General features: G+C 41.0%; 1 protein-coding gene across 2 annotated transcripts; it reads left to right on the top strand.

Annotated features, from left to right (window-relative positions):
- The first annotated feature begins 3,715 nt into the window (after positions 1-3,715).
- MCM3 (minichromosome maintenance complex component 3) lies at positions 3,716-23,852 on the top strand. Of its 2 annotated transcripts, XM_016147307.2 has the most exons (17): positions 3,716-3,909; positions 5,010-5,122; positions 5,550-5,758; positions 6,178-6,308; positions 8,355-8,593; positions 9,008-9,116; positions 9,911-10,064; positions 10,425-10,556; positions 11,161-11,369; positions 13,339-13,513; positions 13,796-13,922; positions 14,754-14,904; positions 17,162-17,302; positions 18,257-18,360; positions 18,830-18,915; positions 19,395-19,464; positions 23,123-23,852. In XM_016147307.2, exons 1-17 carry the CDS (start codon positions 3,832-3,834, stop codon positions 23,319-23,321), a joined length of 2,427 nt encoding a protein of 808 aa, XP_016002793.1. In that variant the 5' UTR covers positions 3,716-3,831; the 3' UTR covers positions 23,322-23,852. The 2 variants fall into 2 exon arrangements, with proteins under 2 accessions (XP_016002793.1, XP_036074666.1); XM_036218773.1 differs by lacking the exon at positions 5,010-5,122 and having other exon boundaries at positions 3,857-3,909.
- The last annotated feature ends 2,211 nt before the right edge of the window (positions 23,853-26,063 follow it).

Genomic DNA, 26,063 nt, shown 5'->3' with positions numbered 1-26,063 from the left:
TATGGTAACTTGCCTCATAGCAGGGCTTCAAAAAGCGGCACAAGGCAGTTAATTATGAAAAACTCAGAGAGAGGCTCTCCAAAAATACACTAAACTACACCCTTCTTCAGCAGAAGGCCTTCTCTTCCTACATACTCATTTCATTTCTCAATTGGTCTCTGACATCAGACGCAAATTACAAAGGCTGAAAGATGGCCCTCAAACCCCATGAAGGAACCTTGTAAATGATGCATCTAAAGTTTTCAATAATAGAGATGAAGAAACAAAACAACTTAAAAGAGATCAGGCTAAATGCCAGATACTGGCAGCCACTATCCAGGGCTCCCACAGAAATAAGCAAACTCCTGAGGGCAGAACCGTCAAGGCCCCTCCGGGCCCCTGCTTTAAGTGTGGCAAGGAGGGACACTGGGCCAAAGGTTGCCCTAGTCCTCATCCTCCTCCCAGGCCTTTGTCCACTCTGTGGCAAGAAAGGTCACTGGAAAGTAGACTGTGACCTACCCCCTCAAGGGAGGGTCACATCTCTTCCCTCTGAAAAGTTGGAACAACTACCCAGCCTTCTAGCAACATAGCTGTAGGACACTTACCCTCCAGTCTATGCAATCAGACAGTCACAATCCAACTACCCAACGGACACAGGACTCAACGGACAGACTACCAAGTCTCTTCAGAGGCTAATGGCCTCTTTCTATGACCTTTCCACATCACATGTTACCTACAGTCCTTGCAACCTCTTACAACTGTTCCATACCCACCCACTCCTTCTTTCCTTGGATTATGACTGTCTCTGCAGTTCCCCAACACTTTCATTACAGACCTACTAATCTCCTTCACATATATTCCCTTTGATTGGAGCTGCTATAGCTGCAACTCGTATGGCCCGGAGTTCCAAGCCTCAGAGAGCACACACTGGAAAAATCCATCCTCTTATTCATTTGTTCTCTATACATGTTCCTACTTGTATACCTGACAAAGGGGTCTTTTTTCTCTGTGGAACTAGCCTTCCCACTAACTGGACTGGAACTTGTACTCTAGTCTGTGTCTCTCCAAATATAGATTTAGCCCCCAATAACAGTCTTTACCAATTCCCATCACACAGTACATAAAACATGAAAGGCTATTCAGATCATCCCACTGTTGGTTACACTGGGGCTCACTACTGGACTAGGCACAGGCATAGGGGGGCTTGCCACCACTCTAGCCTATTTCCAAGCATTGTCCAATGATCTTCAAGAAAGCCTTGATGAGATTGCAAAAAGTACATAGTTCAATTATGAGATCAAATAGACTCCCCAGCAGCCATCACCTTACAAAACAGACGAGAGCTAGATTTACTGACAGCTGAAAAGGAGGTCTCTGCCTCATTCTAGAAGAAGAATGTTGTTTTTATGTTAACCAATCAAGACTAGTAAGAGATACAGCTAAAAAGCTAAAGGACAAAGCCAATAAGATAATAGAGCACCAAGCAAATTCTTGAGACACCTGGGTAAAAACCAACTGGGTTACCTGGCTCGTACTCTTCATAGGGCTCTCTAACCTTCATTTTTCTCATTTTGGCCTTTGGGCCTTGCATACTATGCCAGATTTCTTTCCTCCTCTAGGACCTTTTGCACATTTACCAACCAGTTCATAGCAGAAGTCACGCTATTTCACTCCGTGTTGCACTATCAAGCCCTGCAGCCAGCCGAATTTACCAGACAACACCACACTCCAGTCGACTATCTACTACCAAACCCCTTTTCAATAGGTCCCAGGCGTCCCTATTCAGCAGGAAGCAGCTATAGACCAGGTCATCATCCCTATTCCATAAAACAACAAGTTTGGAATGTTAAGACCAGGAGGGCCCTATCTCTACACCCATAAGTGGGGGAACCAGACTTCTCCCTTACCTTTGTGTGGGAACCGAACCTTGCATCTGGGTTAGCAACGCTATGTGCTTACCTCCCACTTCACTGGACTTTCCTCCTTTCCCTCCCAATTTACCCATCCAAAATATTCCCAGCAAAAAAGTCCACCTCGAGCCCCATATAAATTTCAGGTTCCCTTGTATTTGGGCTGACAACTTCGGCTCAGCCAGGCTGTCACTCTGCTACAATAAATAAATCTTGCTTAACCCCTTCAGTCCCGTGTGTTGCTCCTTCGGTGAACCTAACACTTTCCTGGTTCTTTCAGCGTTAATTTCAAGTAGTTTCCAGAACAGAGAATATTGTTAGTATTGCCTTCAATATAGCCAAAATATGACAGTTATGATCAAGTGATAAAGGCACTCTTAAGTTAATAAGTAATTATCCCTTACTATATAATTGCAAACAGGATCTTCTTCTGAGATTTTTTTTTTTTTTTGCCTGTTAATACAAACAAAAGCAAGAAGATAACTGGTATTTTTTCTTTGAGGATTGATTGACCTGCCCACTCAGATGATATAAAACATATGGTGACTATAAACTGTATAATAACCAAAAATATACAAATAGATGGCATATATATTTTGTTTAGGCTCATTATACTTAGAATACTTGTAAGGGCACAGTGCCTTGGGTACCTTCAAACAAGCTAGTAAGTAGTTGGCCAGAATTTCGGATATAGAATTACCAGGTGTCTAGTATTGGGAAATCTAGTATTTTAGTTTCTTTTTGGGAAATTTAAACACACATGCTGGGGAAATTAGACTTTATTGTTCTTTATTGTGCACTGAGTTGTTACTTGGATGTATATTTTTATTAAAGATTGAGTTGTACATCCAAGATTTATGCATTTTACTGTATGTAAATTATACCTAAAAATAAAACTAAAAAATATAAAGATTGCAAAAGACTAAAAACAAACAAAACTTGGAAATGTAATTTATCTTTTAATTATTTATTTAGATTTGCTTTAATTACTGATTGATACTTAAGGGTGACTTGACACCCTTGTTTCTCCTAGGGTTTACCCTTCGATAAACTATATAAAAAAATCCCGTGAGCTTATAAAACAAGGAAGCCCTCAATTTACCCATTTGTCAGATGGTGTAGTAATTAGCTCCAAAATTTTGTATAATACACGAAGTTATCTCTAGGAGTTTGGGGTACATAATGAAAATTTCTTTCACTTCATCCTCCTTGGCAGTCTGTTATTTTTACGGGGTACTTCAGGCAACGGTATTCAGATAGCAAATGGGTCGCTGAACTAAATAATTTTTCCCAAAGATACTATGATTCTATTTTCCATCCCAAAGATTCTAAAAATTCACTTTACTTCCCTGAATGCCACTTGAGGGCAGCTACTTAAAAAACATATCTAGCACACTTGATTTGAATACATATTTCAAAAACTATTTGCTTTCATGCTTTCATTTCCTTACGTTATAAATCCCCATTCTCTAATGTTTAGTGTTTCTGTCCAACGGGCTGCCTGAGTTGGTTCACTCTCTGGCGGGTGAGGGAACCGTAGATTGACAAAAATCCTCAAAACATCCGGAAAAAGTAGGAAGACTACGACTCCCAGAATGCATAGCTTCCAGGTCTCGCTTGCCTTCCGGTGCCCAGCGACCAGGGTCTACGAGCCTCCGTTTCGCCTCATTGGTCAGCTTCCCTGTCAGTGAGAGGGGAGCGAGGAGGGAGAAACGGAGAGCCATGGGTGGTATTTTCCCGCCGCCGCTAGGCGCTGCTCGGTAAACGCCAAGACGAAGAAGCTCTCGATTGGATACTATCTAGGAGGTATCAGCCAATCAGAATGTGCATGTCCTCCCAGAGACCCCGCCCCTTCCTGGGGTAACTTTTGGTGGCGGGAAAAGTTCGGAAGTTTTCGCGCCGGGGCGGTGTCATCTCCGGAGGTAGTTCTGAGTCGGCAAGCATGGCGGGGACCGTGGTACTGGACGATGTGGAGCTGCGGGAAGCGCAGAGAGATTACCTGGACTTCTTGGATGACGAGGTGAGAGAGGCTCTGGGTCGCGACGCTTTGGAGGTTGGAGCTCCCGGGGACGCAGACGGGCCGAGGGAAGCCACGCGAGACGCGGCTCCACGCGGAGCCGCGATGGGACCCGGGAGGTAGAGGTCCGGCAGGCCTGCACCCTGCCGCGGCCAATGTGGCCGGCGCAGGAGCCGTCCATCTCGATCTGGTAAATTTTCTCGTTGTGGAGTCAGTTCTTGGTTGATTTCCAATAGGTGAACCTTAGGGAGCGAGTCTGTAACTTTCTCCTAAGTACAAGTGATGGCCTGGTTGCGCGAAGGCGACAGGTTTCCTTCAAGCATAAACAAAATGGCAAAGCCCACTTTGACCTTTTCGAAATCACTCCCTGCTCTCTTGATTTGGAGAGTAGGGCGGTGGAAGTACTGCTTTCGCACGGTGGTGATCCGCCGGCGTTGTAGGGTCTCTAGATATTAGACTGCCTATTGGAAGGAAAAGACTTTCTAATTTGGCAGCATTCTTTTTCAGTACAAAGTGAGGGGCAGAGAAAAAGTGTTTGTTATGTAGGTAAAGGGAATTTTGTATGCAACTCAAGATTGAAAGCCATGGAATGTTGGTAAAGCATCTTGAAGGGTTGCCGATGCTGTATCTGTAAACAAATCGCTAAGGCTCCCAGCTTCTTTAAGTCTGGGTATGAGAACTCTTTCTATATTATACAGATATTAGGAAATAAACATTTCAATCCGTATATAATTTTTAAATCAAAGTCATTTTAATATGAATATTGAAAGCCCAGTTAATTTACGTTTAACAAAGTTTGTGTTGATTGTCCTTTAGGTTCTGATGACCTCATTTTAATTCCCCCATTAAAGGCTGAGAAATGACTGCATACAGGAAGGCTGTTAATAATAGGAATAATAGCATGGACCTTGAGGAAGTCATAATCCCTACACTCTCCCCTTTGAGTATATATGGAATCTGAGGCTAGTGAGTGAAAATATGGGAGAAATTGGGGTTCAGCTCTGCCACAGAGATTGAACTCTTTATTTTGCTTCAGAGCTGCCTCTGTTTAAAAACATCGTATATTCGAATTCGTGGCTGTTATGTGTGTGGCTGTTTTGCAGGAAGACCAGGGAATTTATCAGAACAAAGTTCGGGACTTGATCAGTGACAACCAATACCGGTTGATTGTTAATGTGAATGACCTGCGCAGGAAAAATGAGAAGAGGGCTAATCGGTGAGTGGCGGCGGCTTCATAGTGGATATTCTGGCTCTGAGCAAGAACGGCTCCTATCTCTTTTCTCCATATTGAAACAGGCTTCCCAGGAGAGGAGTTGGATGAAATATTTCTGACCTTGAAACCCTCTTTGCCTCCCCTGCTCCTATGTTTTTATTTTCTTCCCGAAGTAGGTGGTAGGCATTTTTCTCTGAAGACTGCCTTCCATTTTTAACTGAGTATCATTTCTATATCTTTGACAAATTGAATTAAAGTTAGCCCTCAGTTCTATTGTATTTTCCTGAGTCTTGTAGGTTGGTAGCAGAAAGTAGAAGCTAGATTTTCACTTGTTCTTGATGATTTAAGAATTTCCACTTCCGTTTTGAGGGTTAATTTTTTTGAGTTCTGCCCTCTCTGTCTACTTATTCTTCTTCTTGTCCATATACAGCCTCCTGAGCAATGCATTTGAGGAACTGGTTGCCTTCCAGCGGGCTTTAAAGGATTTTGTGGCCTCCATTGATGCTACCTATGCCAAACAGTATGAGGAGTTCTACATCGGATTGGAGGGCAGCTTTGGCTCTAAGCATGTCTCTCCACGGACTCTGACTTCCTGCTTTCTCAGCTGTGTAGTCTGTGTGGAGGGCATTGTCACTAAGTGTGAGTGGGTTTAAAGTAGGGGTCCAAGGGAGTGGAAGTGGGATAGACTTAGAGGGGCTGGGAAAGCAGGAGAGGTGGAGGAGCTCTGAGTGGGCACAGTGATTAGGGGGATCTTGAGTTACTACCTGTGCTAGCAGAACGATGAATTCTGTTGAGAGTGAGTTTTGGCTCTTGGCTCTCTTCATTCTAACCCTGAACTTGTACCATTTTTAGTCAGGATCAATTGTACTTAAAATTTTACATGGATATGATGATGTTCTATATAAAAATATAAAAATGAATAAATAACAAGTATAATTGAAATAGCTTAAACTAGTTGGAAAAATAGTATTGGGAGTCATCATAGGCCTGCCTGGGTTAGATCGCACCTTCATCATGGTTAGTTGGATGACTTTATAATGCTTGTTTCCTATCCTTAGGCTCTCTAGTTCGTCCCAAAGTTGTTCGCAGTGTTCACTACTGTCCTGCTACTAAGAAGACTATAGAGCGACGTTATTCTGATCTTACTACCTTGGTGGCCTTTCCTTCCAGCTCTGTCTATCCTACCAAGGTGAGGAGAAGGACTTGATTGGGCCTCTTTGGATGTTGTAGTCAAAGATATCTTTTAATGCAAATAATTGTGTCAAGCACTATAAACTTTTTTTAAGGTCAAAACAGGTAATAAAAACAAAGATGATAAACAAATGCAAATAATCGAGTAATATCTGAAGTCTTTTACAAGTAGCTAGGGTGAAGAGTAAGGATTAAAGATTAATCTAAAGGAAAATTTGATTGCTAGCCAGAGCTTAATATGGAAAGTTCATAATTTTTATTTTCTTTTTAAAGAATAAATATTAACTTTAGAAAATTTAGAGAATTATGGAAGGGTTGAAAGAAAGAAAAAGTAATCTAATCCACATCAATTTTTTAGCAAAGTTATATAATTTTATAGTCTACTTAATATGGAAAAATACTTATGCTGTATAATGTTACTATGTGCTCTTTGGCAGGTATTTTACTGCAAGTTTGAGAGAAAGTGGGCATAGGAAATGTCTTTATTCTTACTTTGCAGGTTGATCTGACTTGATGATGTGAGGCCTTATTTAATGAAATAAAAGATGATCAACAGATTATTTGATGTCCAAATTCATCCTATCAAGGAATGAATACTTGTCCTACCAACAAATTTTAATTGAGAGCTACTATATCCAAAGAATTGTTAGGCACTGTAGAGGACACAGTTATAAATAAGACCCAGTCTTTGTCTTCAGTTTTATCAATTAGTAGAGGAATCTTAATGTAACTAAAACAAGAATGAATATCTTAGAATTATAACTGAACTTTACTTTAGATAATTTTGCCTACCTCCAGATGATACATTGAATTTCGGCGAGCTTAAGTGACTTGCTTGTGGTCTCAGTTAGTGGTCCTAAGGACTAGGACCCATGTCTTTTTACTTTTAGGCCAGCTGCATTTTCTAAGACACTCTCTTCTCTAGAGTCTTACTTTCTAGAATTTCTTCTCTAAGAAGTACTCCATGAGTACAATTATTGTGGCCAAGCTTCTCTGCTTGAGCCATGAACTACATCAGGCCAGGTCTCCTGGAAGTGTCTAGGGTGATGCTTAAGGGCATGAGCTTTGGAGTTAAACATTTGCTTCAAGTCCTGGCTCTGCTACTTACAGTGCAATATCTCAAGTCTCCATTTTTTAAATCTGTTGTAAAATGTGGAAAATATCTGCTTTACTAAGTTGTTGTGGTGATTACATGGATAATTCCATAATAATAGCACAGTGGTTTCCCCTACTAGGCACTCAATAAGTGATAGCTATAGTGTTTTTTTGGAAAATTCAAATGGCAAGGAAGTATAACTTTAAAAATGTTTTTACTGGTTTAATATATATACAGAAAAGGTCCCAGAAGTGTACAGCTTGATGAAATTTTACAAGCTGAGCGTACCTGTAAAATTAGCACCCAAAACAGGAAACAACCTTACTAGAAATCAGATCAGAAGTCCCACTTGAGGGCGCACACGTGCCATGTTAGACTATCCTGATGTCTAACAGCATAGATTACTTTTGCCTATTTTTATATTTTATCCAAATAAATACTCATGTTGGCTTCTATTTGTGAGATTTATTCATGTTGCGTATAGGTGTATATTATATATTTTCACTCTTGTATTCACGTGTGAATATACCACATTTATTTAACTATTCTGTTGCTGGCATTTGGATATTGCCTAATTTTTGGTTATTTAGGAATAGTGCTGCTGTGAACTTTGTAGTACAGGGATTGGGGTGAATGTTTCTGTTGGGTATTATCTAGTGTGTTATAATGTAATCATATATATTCAGCTTTAGTAGAGAAAGAATCTTAATTTGGATGTTAATATAGCCATGATCCCTTTAGACTAAAGATGACCTCTTCCATTTAGGTGGTTTGTCATGAGAATGGATAAGGTTGGAAAAGCTGGAGAAAATATTTGGCTTTGTTTGTTCCTAGATACTAAAATCTCATGAAGTCATTTCCAAATTATATCTGCTTCCCACAACAAATGAGTGTGGTATTTCTAGGACAGGGCTGAGATAACTCTGCTTTTCTGCATACCTTTTCTAGGATGAGGAAAACAATCCTCTTGAGACAGAATATGGCCTTTCTGTCTACAAGGACCACCAGACCATCACCATCCAGGAGATGCCAGAGAAGGCCCCAGCTGGCCAGCTTCCCCGCTCTGTGGACGTCATTCTGGATGATGACTTGGTGGATAAAGTAAAGCCTGGTGATCGAGTCCAGGTGGTGGGGACCTACCGTTGCCTTCCTGGAAAGAAAGGAGGCTACACCTCAGGGACATTCAGGTAGAGTCAATTGTGAAGCTGGCAGTTATAACAGACTCTATCTGCCAGGGAGATCAGATACCGCTTTTCTATCAGATAAAACTGGTAATACCATCTTATGCTAAAAGTAGGAGTTACTTGTAATATGATTATAGCCTGGGAGTTTCTCATTATTCCAACCTTTTCCCATATATACTTCTGTCTGAAACTCTGTGGATCAGCAGGAGATAAATTTCTGAGGTGAGGCATCGTCAGCATATTTAGGTCATAGATGAAGAGAGAATCAGTTGTTGAATTCAGAACAGCATCCCACTCGCCCGCCCCCACTCCCCGCCCCCCGGTTCAAATTGCTATTCTAGATTATAAGCCTAAAAAGGCTCTGAGACTAAGGATTGAAAATAGTGGGCTTTCTTTTAATTCTCCTCTTTGTCTCAGGACTGTCCTGATTGCCTGTAATGTGAAGCAAATGAGCAAGGACATTCAACCTTCATTTTCTGCCGAGGATATAGCCAAGATCAAGAAGTTCAGCAAAACCCGTTCTAAGGTCTGGTGTTCTTCAGGGATTTGAGGGTGGGAATGGATTTGTATGGGTTGTGTTTGGGCATGGTCATCTTTGTACCGGGTCAGGAGGAAGTTCAAGGTTTTCACTCTGCATTACTTGGTGCTAGCTTCTAGTTTTGACCCAGTCAGCAAGTAAAAGGATGCTTTTTCTGTTTGTTCTTTAATATTCTGTTGTGCTGTCTGCTGGGCTGCTAAGTGACCCAATAAATATATTAGGAGTTAGAATATCAGTGTACCAGTCTCTATTGAAGGAAGACATTAGTGACACATTGTTACTTAAATTTAAAATTTTATGTTAATTTTTTGTTTTAGGTCTTAAATTTTTTTTTTCTTTTTGAAGGTAATGTCCATATTTAGAATTGGACACAATATATGCATGTGTGATAAAGGTTACTGCTGAAGCACACAATACACATTCTTATTATACCTAAAACATTTTGAACCTAGAAACACTTTGTAGCTTAAAAGTTAAGATAATTTATTGATTAATAATGGAGAGTATAAAGTAAACATTCCAGTTTTGATTAGGGATCACTTTTTTTTCTTGGTGATCAAATCTCTAAGCAAGTTTTGGAATCTAGGCTTCCTCTGTATCTTCTCACAATGGACTGATCAATGTGATTTGCCTTAGAAAGGAAGCTTTTATAATTAGAAACAGTGTCCGTATTTGTATATTTCTTCAAGTATTTTCTGTAGGCTAAGGTATACAGTGGAACTCAGCAAAACCCCATTGAATTTCATTAGGCTTTTTCACTTCACTGGTTATTTGTCCTCTAGGATATCTTTGACCAGCTGGCCAGGTCGTTGGCCCCTAGTATCCATGGGCATGACTATGTCAAGAAGGCAATCCTCTGCTTGCTCTTGGGAGGGGTGGAACGAGACCTGGAAAATGGCAGCCACATCCGTGGGGACATCAATATTCTTCTAATAGGTATGGTGTTAGGGGTTTGCTCTAGACTCTTGGTTTTTCCTTGTGGAGTGTGGTTGTGGGAATCTATTACCTGTGAGACAGTATATTCTGTACCTTGGTTGTACTTTAGTCCCATCAAAGGGCAAAGACTAAAATGAATCTTTTTATTATTATTGTTATCGTTATTATCATTTCTGGGTTTCCTGATTTATGTATTTAAAATATATTTTTCTACAAATGGTAAAGGGAAAGTAAAGGAAATAATCTTAACAACCCATTACTGTATTTTTCTGTTATATCAAGAACTGCTAGAAAAGCAGAACTTGCTGGGTGGGGGTGGGGGAGTTTCTTAGAGTCACCACTGCTCACATTCAATTATAGGGGACCCGTCAGTTGCCAAGTCTCAGCTTCTACGGTATGTGCTTTGCACTGCACCTCGGGCTATTCCCACCACTGGCCGGGGCTCCTCTGGAGTGGGTCTGACGGCTGCTGTCACTACAGACCAGGAAACAGGTAAGGATGGCTGTTAGGGTCCTTGGCAAAGGTCCAGCAGTGGACCTTTGAGCCTAATTCTTTGAGCTTTCTCTAGGCACAGCTTGCGTTGAGAAGATACACTTGAGAGGTTAGTTTGGGCCAGGTTGTAGAGGACTGAGTATTTGGCAGTAGTGGGTGAATTATTTAAGTCTTTGGATGGCCCTCAATTGACAAGAATGTCTCTGAGAAGCCTATTTGAAAGTGTTTTGAAGGAGAAAGGATAGCAGATTAGAAGGGAAATAAAAGTGAAGATTGTACTCTTTCCTAAATTAGAGGAAGGGATTTGAAGACCATTGAATAGAGAACTAATTGGGAAATCACTTGATAAGGATGAAGAGAGAAAAATCTATAAAGGAAGTTGATTGGAGGTTAACTGCTCATGGTTCAAAATGGGACAAGGAGATGCTGTTTAGTGTAGAGCTTGAAAAGGTGACCCAGCAGGGATCCCTCTAAGTCTTTAGGAGCTGACTTCACTATATTCTCATGTGCAACAGTGATAGGTGCCTAGGAGAGATTCACATCTCTCCCCATTGTCCCCTCCAACCTGGACTGTAACATATATTTTTGCCTCCCCACTTCCCAGGTGAACGCCGTCTGGAAGCGGGGGCCATGGTCCTGGCTGACCGAGGCATAGTTTGTATTGATGAATTTGACAAGATGTCTGACATGGACCGCACGGCCATCCATGAAGTGATGGAGCAGGGTCGAGTCACCATTGCCAAGGCTGGCATCCATGCTCGACTGAATGCCCGCTGCAGTGTTTTGGCAGCAGCCAATCCCGTCTATGGCAGGGTTAGTGGAATCAGGCACTCAACCATTGTCCTTACCTTCATTCTTTTTTTTCTGAATAACTGGGCCGAGAAGTTTATTCTAGGTGACCCAGGGGAACAACAGACCAAAGCCCAAGTAAGGTCATCTTATTTCTGTCCTTGGTTTAGGGCATTGGTTTCTACCCATTCATACACATCAGAAACCCTGGAAAGTTATTTAAAATAACTGTTTAAAAATACAAAGAAGAAAACAATGACTTGCATTCTCACATTCCAGGTAACCTGTATTGGCATTAAAATGAAAGTACTACATGCATTGATAGAATTTGTAAACAGAATGGAGAGATATATGGAAACTGAAAGCCTTTCTTCTCCCATTTCTTTCTCAAGAGATAGCCACTAATAGCTCTTGAGTTTTTCCCAAGAAACAAAAATTTAAGCATGTACCAACAATACATTATCTCTTTGTCAAGAATCAAGCTATTTATCTTTGATTTTTAGTATGACTATGATGTGCTTAGAGGTAATCTTTCATGTTTATTCCACTTGGGGTTTGCAGAGTTTTGCCTTTTTAAAAAAACAGCTGTCTAGTATTCTATTGTGTGGATTTATAGTAATTTGTTTAGTCTCCATTAGATGGGTAATGGGTATTTTCCCTTTTTTCCTTTCTTGCTATTATGAATGAAGGTGCAACAAACATCCTTTTATGAGTCTTTTGTTATTATACGTTTGGGAATTTGCCTGTCCAATGAATACTTAGCTATAATTACCAGATTAAGTGTTACGTGCATTTTTATTTTGGTAGATATTACCAAATTGTCCTCTTTACAGATTGCATTGTGATAATACTATTAACTTATAAATGCTTTGTATTTGTCAACTTTTTTCATCCTCACAAAAACACTAAGGTAGGTAGTTATTATCCTTATTTTACAGATGAGAAAATGGAGGCATAAAAGTTTAAGTAACTTGCTTACGAGTCACAAACTAGAAAATGGCAGAGACAGGATTTGAACCCAGAGCCCATACTGTGATATGGCAATTTATGATCCCACAGTGTGTGGGAATACTTGCTTTGGTGGTGTGTGTTTGTTTTAAAAAAACAAAGTTGCTGATCTGCAGCCCAGAGTTTCTGAATCTAAATCCTTGGGTTGGGGCTCTTGGTAAATCTGGTTTAGAATGGCTCCATGGGTTGGCTCTAATGCATGGTCTGGGCTAAGAACCGTAGGTTTTAGATTAATGCTAATGTGCGTTTGCATTATTCTGAAGAAATACTGGAAAATGTAGCAAAAAAATAGCAAGTCCTGAAATGTGAACATGGTCAGAATCATTATTAATCTTACTCAGAAGGTTGTTAGGCCCCCTGACTGTGACATGCATATAGGGTGGTAGGCATTAGCTTGGTGGGCCCCAAATTGAAAGATAAAGAGTATAGGGGGTTCTTGAGTCCCAGGGAAAACTCACATGATTTTTAAGACATTATAATTTGTACATTATTGACCATTTTCATTGATTTTACTCATTTCCTTCTGAGTAAGGGACTCCCAAAGTTTCCAAGTGCTTCTGGTTTAGCCTGCTTGTCATGTCTTTGTAACAGATAGGGAGGAGGGAGTCATCCTTCAGGGTCGGGCCTGCCTTGAGAATGAGAGAGCAGCACAAGGCTTGGGAAGAAGGAGACTGGTTTTGACACCTGCACTCAGCCCGTTAGAGGTGCCTAAGTGAGGAGATGGGCTCTGTTTGCTTGGAAGGAAGGAGGTGGGGCCTTTGAGTTCCCTTAAGTCACCTGAGTTTAGTTAGAGAGGAGTTACAGGTATAAAAGATGAATAAGTATTTTAATAGGTTTGAAATGCTTTATTTCACTGCTTCTGGTCAGTTTTTTTTTTTTTTTTAAGGTCTAGTCTTAATATTCTTACACCCAGAATCAATCCAACCTCCTTGTTCTTTCTTCCTATTGATTTTGCTTCCACTTTCCTTTTTTCTTATGTTCCCAGTATGATCAGTACAAAACCCCTATGGAGAACATTGGGCTGCAGGATTCACTGCTATCCCGATTTGATTTACTCTTCATCATGCTGGATCAGATGGACCCTGAGCAGGACCGGGAGATATCGGATCATGTCCTTCGGATGCACCGTTATAGGACACCAGGGGAGCAGGATGGCGATGGTGAGGCCATGAGAAAAGTAAGGAAGGGAAGGGAACCTAAACAGAGGCCTTTATCTCAGGCCCAACCCATTTCTGGGTCTGGGAATGCCTTTGAGCATCTTCTGTGTGAGTGGTGGCTCCACCTTTCTTATTTGTAGGCTCCACATATCTGTTTGGTCCTTGCCTTGTGAATCTTTCTTCCCTTGCCTTGTGAATCTTTCTTCCCTTTCTGTGCTATAGAAGAAGCAATTTTCCCTTGATTAAGCTCTTTCTTCCTCTCCTTTCTCAACTTGGGTGTTTTAGCTATGCCTTTGGGCAGTGCTGTGGATATCCTGGCCACAGATGATCCTAACCTTAACCAGGAAGACCAGCAGGACACCCAGATTTATGAGAAGCATGACAATCTTTTGCATGGGAGCAAGAAGAAAAAGTGAGCATTCTTCTTATGTGTTCTTGAGGGAACTTGAGATTTGTGTCATATTAGAGCACATATATATAATTTGTGTCATGTTAGAGTGTATGTATATACATATATCTGCTGCCCAAGCCAAGATCATGCTTGGAGTCAACCATGTGGGCCCGTTTTCTTTTCTGGATCCATAGATACACTTGTTTTCCTGGTCAGTTACCTTGTAAATGTTTGTGGGTTATTAAGCTCAGGTCCTGATCTTTTCTTAAAATAGAAGGCTCAGTGACATGCCTAACTGATGATAGATGTGATGTCATCCTCATATATGAAGGATTGTACAAGTCATGTAGCTATTTATGTCGAGTTCATGGTGAAGGGTCAGTAGATAGCAAGCGTTGAAGGCTTTCAAGTAGATTTGGATAAAGGAAACTTGTGATCAGGTGCTCAAAACATGAGATGTGAGATCTTACACTATTATTTTTGGCCATTGTACAGGAGGAAGCATAACATAATCTTCAAATGTGTTGTTTTAAGAACCTAGAATTTGAAGTCAGAAAACTGGATTTGAGTCCACTTAAACTCTGAGCCACAGGTTTCCCACTTATAAAATAAGGCAAATAATACCTAAACTTTCTACCTCACAGATAATATCTAAGTAATACCTGTAGAATTAAATAAAATTTTGTGAAAGGGTCTTGTGCATATTCCATATAAATGAGGTTTATGATAATGGGTTCAAGGTTGTATCTGCTTTGCCACTTGACCTTCACTTCTCTGAGGAGAGGCAAAGCCACTTTCCAGGCAGGTTCTGAGGTGTGGCAGGGAAGTGGAATTCACTGTGTATGGGTCCAGGGAGAAGATGGTGAGTGCAGCTTTCATGAAGAAGTACATCCATGTGGCCAAAATCATCAAGCCCATCCTGACACAGGAGTCAGCTGCCTACATTGCAGAAGAATACTCACGCCTGCGTAGCCAAGACAGCATGAGCTCGGATACTGCCAGGGTGAGTTCCCAAGGGGAAGATGGACCTGGGAGTCCCTAAGTCAGGGGTTCCCAACCTCTAGGCCACGGACCAGCACTGGTCTGTGGTCTATAAGGAATAGGGCTGCACAACAGGAGGTAAGCAGCTGGCAAGCAAGCGAAGCTTCATCTGTATTTGCAGCCGCTCCCCACTGCCTCAGCACTACCTCAGATTATCAGGCATAGATTCTCATAGAAGCACCGGTCCGTGGTGCCAAAGAGGCTGGGGACCACTGCCTGAGTATATGGCTGGGGAAGGAGCCGCTATTCTCTGGGAGCTCTAAAACCATTTTAGCTTAGTGATTCTTTACCTTTTTCTTTCCGGTCTAGAAGACTTTCAGATAGTTTTAATCATTTCCTTTTACAAAGGAAAATGAAATGAGAACCCTAGAGATAACATGTATTCGATTAGTTCAGTTCATCCTCCAGAAGCTGTGATACATTCAGCAAACATTTGAGCAACTTCTGGGAACTGAATTAGTCTCTGTTGCACGGAGTGTTAAAATAAGCTGCCCTCTATGGCTCAGCTCCAAGATGAGAAGGCAGAAAGGTGGGAAGAAAGATCATATATACATATTTATAAATATATACTACAGTGTGATACTTAAGGACTAAATGTGAAAGACCGTTGGAATGCAGATGAAGAAACTATTATTTTTTCCTTTAGACTTTCCGGAAGACGTATGAAGGTCAGGAAAGCATTCCCAGAGAGTATAATATTAGAGCTGGACTTGGACAAATGATGAGGAGTTGGGCAACTGGTATTTTTCCAAAGCTATTTCTAGAAACCTAATATACTAGCCTATGAATTTATCTGAATCTTTTGGAGCAGTTTAGTTCATATAGGATTTCATAAAGACCAAAAAACAAAATCCTCATTATGTGATATAGACATTAACACTTGGATTTAGACATGATCCCAGATCATCTACTCCAGCCTCACACCGAGGTCAGAAATTCCGTCTGTAATTCCTGCCGGGACTTCCTTGACATCTTCAGTGACGACATGCCTAGTATATGACTGCATTGAAATGTTAGAATATTCTTTTTATTGAGCTTAAGCTGGCTTCCCCATGATTTCTACCCATGAGTCTCGATTTTATTTTCTGGAGATTTTATATGACTTGCCTTCAGATTAAATAATCCCTTTCTTTTTAACTTTCTCCCATCATGTGAACATGTTCCAATGTGTCAAAGGCCCTCTCATTAAACAATACACCAATTGGAGATTATAATGTGATATATTACCTCCAAACTCTGATTTCTAAATCATCAAAAGATTTGGCAACTTCTTTAAATGTGATTATATTTGTTTTTGAATGTCAGATTGAGTATAAATGATAATTTTGAAAACTCAGAAGTAGAAGTGACCAGATACATCACTGAAGCATCATATAATGGGAGATGGGGAACTAACCCTTTGTCCTGACCCCTTCAGATAACTTTTGGACGTTGCACAAATCCTTTTACTTCTCAGATCATAGTTTCCTTATCCACGAAATATGAGAAGGTTGGATAATGTCAGGGATGCTTAGCTAGGAGTGCACAGCAGCATCACCTGGAATTTAAAATGTGCATATGCCTAATCCTAAACACAGATATTCTAATTCCTTAGGCCAGGGCTGCCATTCAGACAATAGCATTTAAAAAAGATAACGGCACCCCTATTTGGTACACATCCACTCCTGTGAGAACCAGTTGATCTGGACATGTTGAGAGTTCTCTTCCTCTAGACATAAGTGAGTTTACTCAACTTTCAAAAATTTGTCTTCAGATGATCTTTCACACCTCACCCTTATTGTGACCTTGGACAAATTACTTGAAACCTTCAAGTCCCATTTTCCTCATCTATAAAACTTTACTAAGTAATTAAGAACGTTAAATGACACAAATATAAAAGCAAAGTTCTTTGTGCACTGTAGGCCTGCAGTAAAGGATTATTTTTCTCCCTCCACTTTTGTACTCTTTCTAGGCTTTTGTTTTTCCAGCTGTAAGATGCCTAATTTTCATACCTGTTCACCTACTCTTCCCTCCCCCAACACTTTGACACATCCTTCCTTGATGATTTTCATATTTCTGAATTTTGTATGGTAGAATACAGAGCTCTGAATCTTTTACCTGGACTTCCTGGAGCTTTTCTGGTAATGTCATTATTTTGTTTTCCATGCAATGGGAATAATAGGCATGCCTAAAGAATATGTGTAATTCTGGATAAATAATCCTCTCATTTCCTTCCGCAGACATCTCCAGTTACTGCCCGGACACTGGAAACTCTGATTCGCTTGGCCACGGCCCATGCCAAGGCCCGCATGAGCAAGACTGTGGACCTGCAGGATGCGGAGGAAGCTGTGGAGTTGGTTCAATATGCTTACTTCAAAAAGGTGAGGATTCAGATGCTTGGAGGTGAGAGGTTCTTCTGAGTAAATTACTGGTGCTTGGGCTTTGCAGTTCCCCATGTCTGACACCTGCATTTAGGTCAGAAAGCAACATCTCTCTATAATGTTCAGTCAGCCTCTCTCCTTTCTCTGGGACCTCAGCACCAGTGGTTCTCAATCCTGGCTGCATGTGAGAACTAAAAAACTGTAAAATACCTATGCCAGAGCCATGAGAGGCCCCAGAGATTCTGGCTTAATTGATGGCCTGTACCTTCTCTGCTTTTCTGTCTACCCCTGCTCCCTTTGTTTCTTAAAAAAGCAAGTGTGTCCAAAGGATTGACCTGATAATCTTCTCTTCCTCTGTACCTTTCCCTTGGCAGTCTCTTCAGGTGAGCCATTGGCACTTCAAAAAGTTGTGTCAAAAGTCGAACTCTCAAATTTGCTTCTCATCCTGCTTATGACATTGTGTTGCTATCATTTTAGACACAAAACCTCAAAGCCTTGACTCCTCTTTTCTTATGCCCCAAGCACCCACCCCCCATCCTCCAGTCTGGTGAATAATAGCTCTTTGGGGTTTAGTTGTGGGTTCGATTAACTTCATTTGGATGTTTTTCTTTGCTAGGGCGTGATGTTTTAATTTAAATTAAGTATCTGATTTATAAAGAAATGATTGTTTCCCACTTAACCATTATGGGCTGGACTTTTCAAAAAAAAATTTTTATTTAGTAAATGCTCATTGAGTAGCTATTATGTGAAAGGCATTGAACACACTACCCAGCAAACTACCCCCCAGTCCTGGTCCTGGTCCTGGGAGTTGGGGACAAGAGAGGCTAGGTGACTCATTAGGCCTGTGGGCATTATTTCTGCTGGTGGTCCAGAGGGGACTCTTATTCAGAGTTTTTATTCAGTTCCCTGGCATCAGTGACCCCTCCCGCCCACCCATTCTTGGCTTGATCCTAGGTTCTGGAGAAGGAGAAGAAACGTAAGAAGCAACATGAGGATGAATCAGAGACAGAAGATGAAGAGGAGAAAAGCCAGGAGGACCAAGTACAGAAGAGGAAGAGGTAAGGTGGGGCAAAGAGAAATGAGAGAAAAAGACTCCAGTTAGGGATTGGGGTGGGGTTAAGAGTATATCAAGTCCTGCTGGTAGAGGTTAGGTTCTTCAGGGAAAGGTACATGGGCCGCCAGGGTCAGAGCTTGAAGGTCACCTAGGTGAAGGACAGAGTGAGCCCTCTGTTGTCTTTAGTTTGATGCTTTTGATCTCTTTCCTGCTAGAGAAATGATAAATAACAGGAGCAGTAACCCACTCAATGGTTTTTAAATATACATTTCAGTATTTTTTTTTTCAAGATCATTTCTTCCTGTTAGACCTGTGCTTGAATTTGGAAGGGAAAAAGCATTGGGAGGCAGGAAAAGTAACAGCTTATACAGGCCTGGGCCTAGCGTTTCACTTTGATAGTTCCTTTTCTCCGTGGTCAGAGGCACAGGGTGGGGCTCCCCCAGGCGCTTCTTTTACTACTATGGGTATTTTAGGAGAAAGACTCGTCACTCAGATGCCAAGGATGGGGACTCATATGACCCCTATGACTTCAGTGACACAGAGGAGGAAATGCCTCAAGGTGAGAAGATGTCTGATAATAATACCTTATTGATAATACAGTGGTGCCTTGACTCCTGACTATTTTAGTTGCTCTGTGCACTGCTTTTTTTGGTGGGTGTCCATTTGGTTCTGCTTGGGGTCTTGTGTCTAAAAGGTTTATCCTAAATGATCCTTAGGAAACTCACAGTATAACTGGGAAATAAGCTGTGCTTAGTTGTTTTCTTCCCTCCTTGATGAAACTGCTCTGTGCCAAGTCTGGTGTAAGCATCCCAGATAACGTATACTGAGGGTCTCCTGCCTGACTCAGTTCTTCTATTGCTTGTTCACTGGAGATTTCCCTTTATCTTAATTGTTTTTGCCTGGCTCCATAGGAACCTTAGGAAATAGTATTCAGCAGGCTCACTGAGGGGTGGGGACCGGAGAAGATCATTGCTCTGATGTTTGTGCTTATGGCTTCACCTTATTGTCTTCTCACTCTGCAACCATTATCTTCTAAAGTGCACACTCCGAAGACAGCAGACTCACAGGAGACCAAAGAATCCCAGAGGGTGGAGTTGAGCGAATCCAGGTGAGTAGGGAAGTGAATTCCATGTGTCACTGAGGCAAGGACTTCTTCCAGGGGAGAGAGAATGAAACAAACTGCTAATCAACAGAGCTCAAAACTAATAGAGGCCCAAAGATTTTAAAAACATTTTATATTTTGATTATAATTTCAGACTTAAAAAACGTTGCAGAAACAGTTTGTAAAGGACTCTTGTATACACTTTACCTGGAATTCCTAGTTGCTTATGCTTTACCATTTGCTTTCCAAATAATTATTGGTGAGAATTTAAAGTCCTTGTGAGGTCAGGGTAAAGAATCTTAGAGCAAGAACAAAGTTTGTGTCTTACTGTAACCATGGGTTCTTCTCAGTAGGAGAGGTTGTGTGTATGTGTAGTTTTTTCTCACTGAATCATTATTCATTTTAAGATGAAGAATTTTTACCACTAGAGTTTCAGAAACAGTTTTATCTATAAATTTTATGTTTACTGGAAACCAAAGAAATTCCATGGCTAAGGTTTGCTTTTCTTTTTTCTTTTAATACCTTAAGCACAAAAGCAATACAATTTGTTTACTGAAAAAATTTGAACATTGAAAAGTATTTAGAAAACACATTAAAATTAATTTTAATTCCACTCCCCAGAGACAACCATTGAACTACATCTGAAAGTGCTTTCAGAATAAGCTTATACAGATCTGTTTCTGATGACTGTGGGGTTTCCATAGTAAGGATGTGTAAAATTTTATTTGTGCTTTCTAACGATGGACATATATTTAGGTTCCATAAGCCTCTCGTTTATTGTAAAACATTATCATTTTTATCACTGTACACTTGAGCAAGTGTAGTCGTAAGGTTCATTTGTAGAAGTAGACTCCTTGCCTCAAAGGATATGTACTTTAAAATGTTAGTAGAATGTTGCTAAATTGCCTTCCAAAGATACAATCCCAATTTATGTTTATACCAACGGTATAAGAATGGCAATTCTCCATACTCCCAAAGGCTTCTAATTTTTTTTCCCCTGTCTTTAGTGAAATATAATAGACAACTAGTTGCCTGCATTTACATTGTACAATTCAATGAGTTTTTTTTCAGTGATAGTTGGCATGCAACACACCAGCCTCAGCTGTACAGCATATTGATCAGAGATCCATACAACTCGCAAAGCTCTCACCTGACCAAATCTAGCACTCCCCATCCCCACCACATGTTTATTCCAATATTAACCATCTTCCCCATGCTATACTCTATATCCCCATGTCTGCTCTGCAACCATCCACCTGCACCTCTCAATCCCTTTGCCCTCTTTCACCTCCCAGCCCCCCTCCCCTCTAGTATCTCTCAGAATATTCTCTGTATCTATGAGTTTATTTCTACTTTTGTTGTCATTGATTTTGTTCTTTAGATTCCACATGTATGTGAAATCATGCGATATTTATCTTTCTCTATCCAACCCATCTCATTCAACATAATATCCTCTAGGTGCATCAAGGCAATATTTTTTTCCATCCCTTTCCTTTTAGTTTGTGTGTGTCTTTTAATCTGAAGTGAGTCTCTTGTAGGTAGCATATGTAGAGGTCTTGTTTTGTTATTCATTCAGCCCCTCTGTCTTTTGGTTGGAGCACTTAATTCTTTTCCATTTGAGGTACTTGTTGATAGCAATGTACTTGTTACCTGTTTTTGATTATGTTTTTTCTTCTTAAAGAAGTCCCTCCAACATTTCCTGTAATACTGGCTTGGTGATGATAAATTCCTTTAGCTTATTTTTGTCTGGGAAGCACTTTATCTATCCTTCAACTCTAAATGATAGCTTTGCTGGATAAAGTATTCTTGGTTGTAGATCTAAGTTTTCATCACGTCGAATATTTTGTGCCAAGCCCTTCTGTCCTGCATAGTTTCTTCTGAGAAATCAGCTGTCACTTGTGTGGGTGTTTCCTTATATGTAATTATTTGTTTTTCTCTTGTAGCCTTTAAGATTCTCTCTTTGTATTTAACCTTTGGCATTTTAATTATGATGTGTCTTGGTGTGGGCCTCTTTGGGTTCCTGGTTTTGGGGAGTCTCTGAGCATCCTGGGGTTTTATGTCCATTTCCTTCACCAAGTTAGGGAGGTTTTCCATCATTATTTCTTCAAATAGCTGTTCAACATCTTCTTTTCCCTCAGGTACTCTGATGACCAGATATTTTTACCTTTAATAGTGTCCCATAGGCTTCTTAAAGTATTTTTATAGTCTTGGCTTCTTTTTTCTTGCCAGTCTGATTGAGTGTCCTTGGCTTTCCCATCTTCTACATAGGTCATTCAGTCTTCTTTATTTACTTTGTTTATTCCATTTAATATTCTTCTCATGTCAGATAATGTGTTCTTCATTTCTGACTGGTTCTCTTTTATAATTTCCACTTCCATTTTTATCTCTATGTTGAAGTTCTCACTGAAGTCATCTACCCTTCCCAAAAGTTCATTGAGCATCTTTATAACAAGTGTTTTGAATTCTGCATCTGTTAGCTTGCTTGACTCCATTATTTCTGGATCTCTATTCTGTCCTCTCATGTGGTTTCTGCTTCTTTGTCTTCCCATTTTGGCTGCCTTTCTGTGTCTGTTTCTATATACAAAGCAAAGCTTCTAAGTCTCTTGGTCTTATTAGTACAAATTTGTATAGTAGGTGTCCAGTGGCATGGTCCTGAGAGTGGTTCAGCTGCAGGCCAAATTTAGCCCAAGCCTCTGCCCTTCCAGGGCCACCTGTTAAGCTTCAGCAAGCAACCCACAGATGCTGTGCTTATAGTTGCCTCAAAAAGCCGGACCAGAATTCGAGGCCAGCTGCCATTAGTGCGAGTCTGGGTACTGCTCAGCAAAGAGCACCTGACTCACTGAGGATACACCTGGGTGTGGCTTGGGTGGGGCTTCGATTTGGAGGAGGCGGGGTTTCAAGGAGTCCTCTGGGCGGAGTGACCTCTGTTATCCATTTTGATGACATCTCAGCTATAGTGGTGCTGAGTCCCTGAACTGGGAGTGGGAGGGGCTCAATAGAGGAGCAATGGATACCACCTGTACTGCTGCCGGGAGAGAGCCTCACTGAAACTGTTGTTTGGACAACTCAGTGTGGCCCAAAAAGTCCCTGCACAGCCGAACCGGCACTGGTGCTCAGAGCGAGCAGGTACATCACTGCAGAAGTCTACTTGGGAATGTGGCCCCTTTGAGAGGCGTCTGCAGCTGCCACGGCTGTGGCCTCTGTCCCACTCAGCTGCTGAAGACCGAGAAGCCTCGTGTCCTGGCCCTGTCCTATATTCTGTTGCAGGTTGATTTCTTAGACTGCTCCTAGTTGTATGGCTTGTTCATCCAGCTCCCAGGTGATTTTTCCTTGCTGTTTGCTCCTTATTTCTGTCACAACTTTGATTCGATTGCCAGAGGGATGAACAGAGCCTCTATCATCTACGTCATTTTTCTCCCACTCTTCAGGCCTCTTATTTTTTTAAGTGCTATTACTTCTCAATGTACAGGAAGCTCTGTAATATAACAGTTTAGCTTAAAGGAGGGAAGTTGGGCTTGGAGAAGCCACCAGAGGCAGGGTATGTGTAGTATGTAAGAAGACAACTATACTGTATTGACATCTTGGGTTGTCCCAACATAGATCTTGCCTGAAAGCATTTGAATTTGTTTATTCCTCCTTCACCCTTTTTTCCTGTCTTGGGCAGGTTGAAGGCGTTCAAGGTGGCCCTCTTGGAGGTGTTCCAGGAAGCTCATGCACAGTCAGTGGGCATGAATCGCCTCACAGAATCCATCAACCGGGACAAAGACGAGCCCTTCTCTTCAGCGGAGATTCAGGCAGCGCTGAGCAAGATGCAAGACGACAACCAAGTCATGGTGTCCGAGGGCATCGTCTTCCTCATCTGAGGAAGTTTCATCTCTGTACTTTGGGGCTCTGCCAAGAAAGTATCTCCCAGTTCTCCCTCCCTCTTATCCTGGTCTTTGCCTTTATTCCATGAATAACAGTGTTTAATTGAACTGAAGTTGAAGAACATGTGATGAAGCTGAATCAGGACTCAGTGGAAGCTTTGGGAATGAAAGCTACCATGAGATAAAGTGAGAAGAAAGTGGGGAAGGACTGAGACTCTTCTTCATTGCAAAAGGCTGGATCATACTCCCCACCCCACAAAAAACCAAACCTTTATTTGCTGTAAATAGCATATGATTGAGTATTTTGGGGGTGGGAGGGGCACAGCTGGTTTTTGTTCATCCTTTCTGTGTTTGTTGGCTTTTCTTTTCTCTAGAACAGACTTTGGGTTGTTTTATGCTGGTGGGGAGAAGCTCAGAGGCCAGTCATGAAGGTCAGGAAAGCTTTTCTTTGCAGTAGCACCGTTAAGATTAATCTGTAATTTTGACCTAAGTATCAAAGACATTGAATAAAGTCACATTTATATTGTGCATGTGGCCTTATTACTGTGTGCTTTTATAGACACATTTAATTTTATTTTCCTGGAAAGCTCTGCCCAGCAAGATTTGCTGTTCCCACATTTGCACCAGGCAACCACAAGGTGGCAGCAGGCTGCTGTGCGCACTCTGGGGATTAGGTCCTTACGCAGTTTTCTTCCTCAGTGACACCAGCATTTAACAGTTAAAATTGTGCAAACCATTCTCTGCCAATTTGAAATAGCTAAATGGGCACAGAAAGCCAATGAGTGAGAGTCCAGAAGAACTGACCCTCTGCCTGCCTTTTCAGAGCCTGAATCAAATCCCCATCATGGAGAAACAATATCTGATATATCAGACACCTCAAAAGCATGTGTTTTGCCTGTAAAGAGTTCTTCTTACAGGATTCTTGTGAAGCCACTTATCCCTGGGTGTCCAGCTCTTGGGATTTGTTAGTTTGCACAGACGTTTGTAGAGGGGTCAGGGCAGTTCTTCTCGTCTACTGTTGTATGGTTTGAATAGCTTCAGAAGAACATTTAAGGTTACTTAAGTAAAAAGAAAAACAAAAAATGTGTGACCTTATGGGGACCTTGGTCACATGGCTTAGAAGCCACTCAGGAGAGAGGAGGTTGTGGGTTCTCAGCTGTAAGATTGTTGAGGCACTGTCTGCCTTTTGCTGGGAGGAGCCCCTCACCCTGAAGCCATGAGGCATTGTTTCTTCGGTTTCTCGTGGCATAAGTTTGTTTTTCCTAAAGGGAAGATGAAATTAAGTGCAGTTTCATCTTTGTGACTTTTTTTCACAGAAGCGGTATCTGAGTCCTTTTGGAAGTGATGTGGAGAACACAGTTCCAAAGGAAAGGGTAGCAGTACCAGAAGGAATTTGACAGTTGAACACTTGCGATGAGTATGATGTGTTGGGGCAACAGTGGGTGTAAAAATAAGACTTCATGCTTTTGAGGCCTACAGGCTGAGAATATGGGTCTGATGTGTCAGTGTGTATTCTGAAAACAAATGAGAGCACACAAAATAAGAGCTATAGGCATTGAGGGGCCATGAGAGTGTCAGGAGGAGGGTGGAAGCTACTGATGGGGATACTGTTATGAAAAAAAGCTAGCAGTTCTCGGGGGTCTCCTTTCTGTTCCAGAAAAGCCAAACATTTTGTCAATAGAACTCTTACTCGCTATCCTTACTCCTCAGGAAATTGAGGCACAGACTTGGAAAGAAACGGTACACCCAGCATTCTGGTAATAACCTATATTATCAAGTTCAGCTCTCTGCAAACCAATAAAAGAATAGAAATGAGAAGACAAGGTAGAAGAATGTTTTCTGCAGCCATAATAGATAATAATAGTATTAGATAACTTACTCAAGAACTCAATGGATCTACAATTGAGTTTTTAAAAACTTAGAGCAACATAAAAAGTTGAAAGAATAGGTTCTTACTCATTGTCAAGCGGTTGTGATTCCTGTGGGGGAACCTGAAAGAGGCTGCTCGGCAGAGGCTCATCTACTGATCAGCGGCCCCTGAGGACATTGCTGTTGCCACACAGTGCTGAGGTTGCTATGATGACCCAGAGTCATCAAAAAAAAAAAAAAAAAAATTACATACTTCTTTCCAAAAGAGTTTATTTGCATTTAGGTTTGCCATCTGAAATAGCTAAAGTAATTTGTAGGACTTAGAGAAATATGTTGTATCTTTAAAAGTTATGCTCCCTTATTCCTTAACGCTTCTGGGTAAATGAAGTGTCAATATGTTAGGATTGTTTTCAAAAAATTCAACTTGGTAAGTATCACTGGGATTGAATCTCTTGTCACCAAATAAGTTTGGTTAAGTTTGTGCTGCTTGTTATGTCATCTGTAAAATGGGATAATTACTGCCTTATAGGATGCTCGTGAGACATAATTGAAAGCAGGTAGTTAAATGCCTACGGGCATGGAATTATTCCCTGATACTTCAATTATTACTGCAAATTCCAAGCTTCACCAAAAAATGATTCATTTTGATAAATGCTTTAAAAAAAAAAAAAAGTCCTTTGATCGAAATCATTTAAAATGGTTTCTCCCTTGTTGAGTTCCCAAACTCTTGTTTCTTTCCCTGCTGTTTCTGTCCTCTGGTTATTGTGACTCTGACTCAAGCACCTCTCACAGGGAGGGCCCTTGCCTCTAGCTCTTGGCAATAGGTTCTTCAACCATCTCCTGGGGACTGAAATTTTGTACTCATTGTGG

This window comes from Rousettus aegyptiacus, unplaced genomic scaffold, assembly GCF_014176215.1.
Source record: "Rousettus aegyptiacus isolate mRouAeg1 unplaced genomic scaffold, mRouAeg1.p scaffold_m13_p_1, whole genome shotgun sequence".
Classification (NCBI taxonomy): Eukaryota; Metazoa; Chordata; class Mammalia; order Chiroptera; family Pteropodidae; genus Rousettus; species Rousettus aegyptiacus.
Note: the sequence above shows the minus strand (reverse complement) of the source record. Positions and strands in the feature narration are given on the sequence as shown.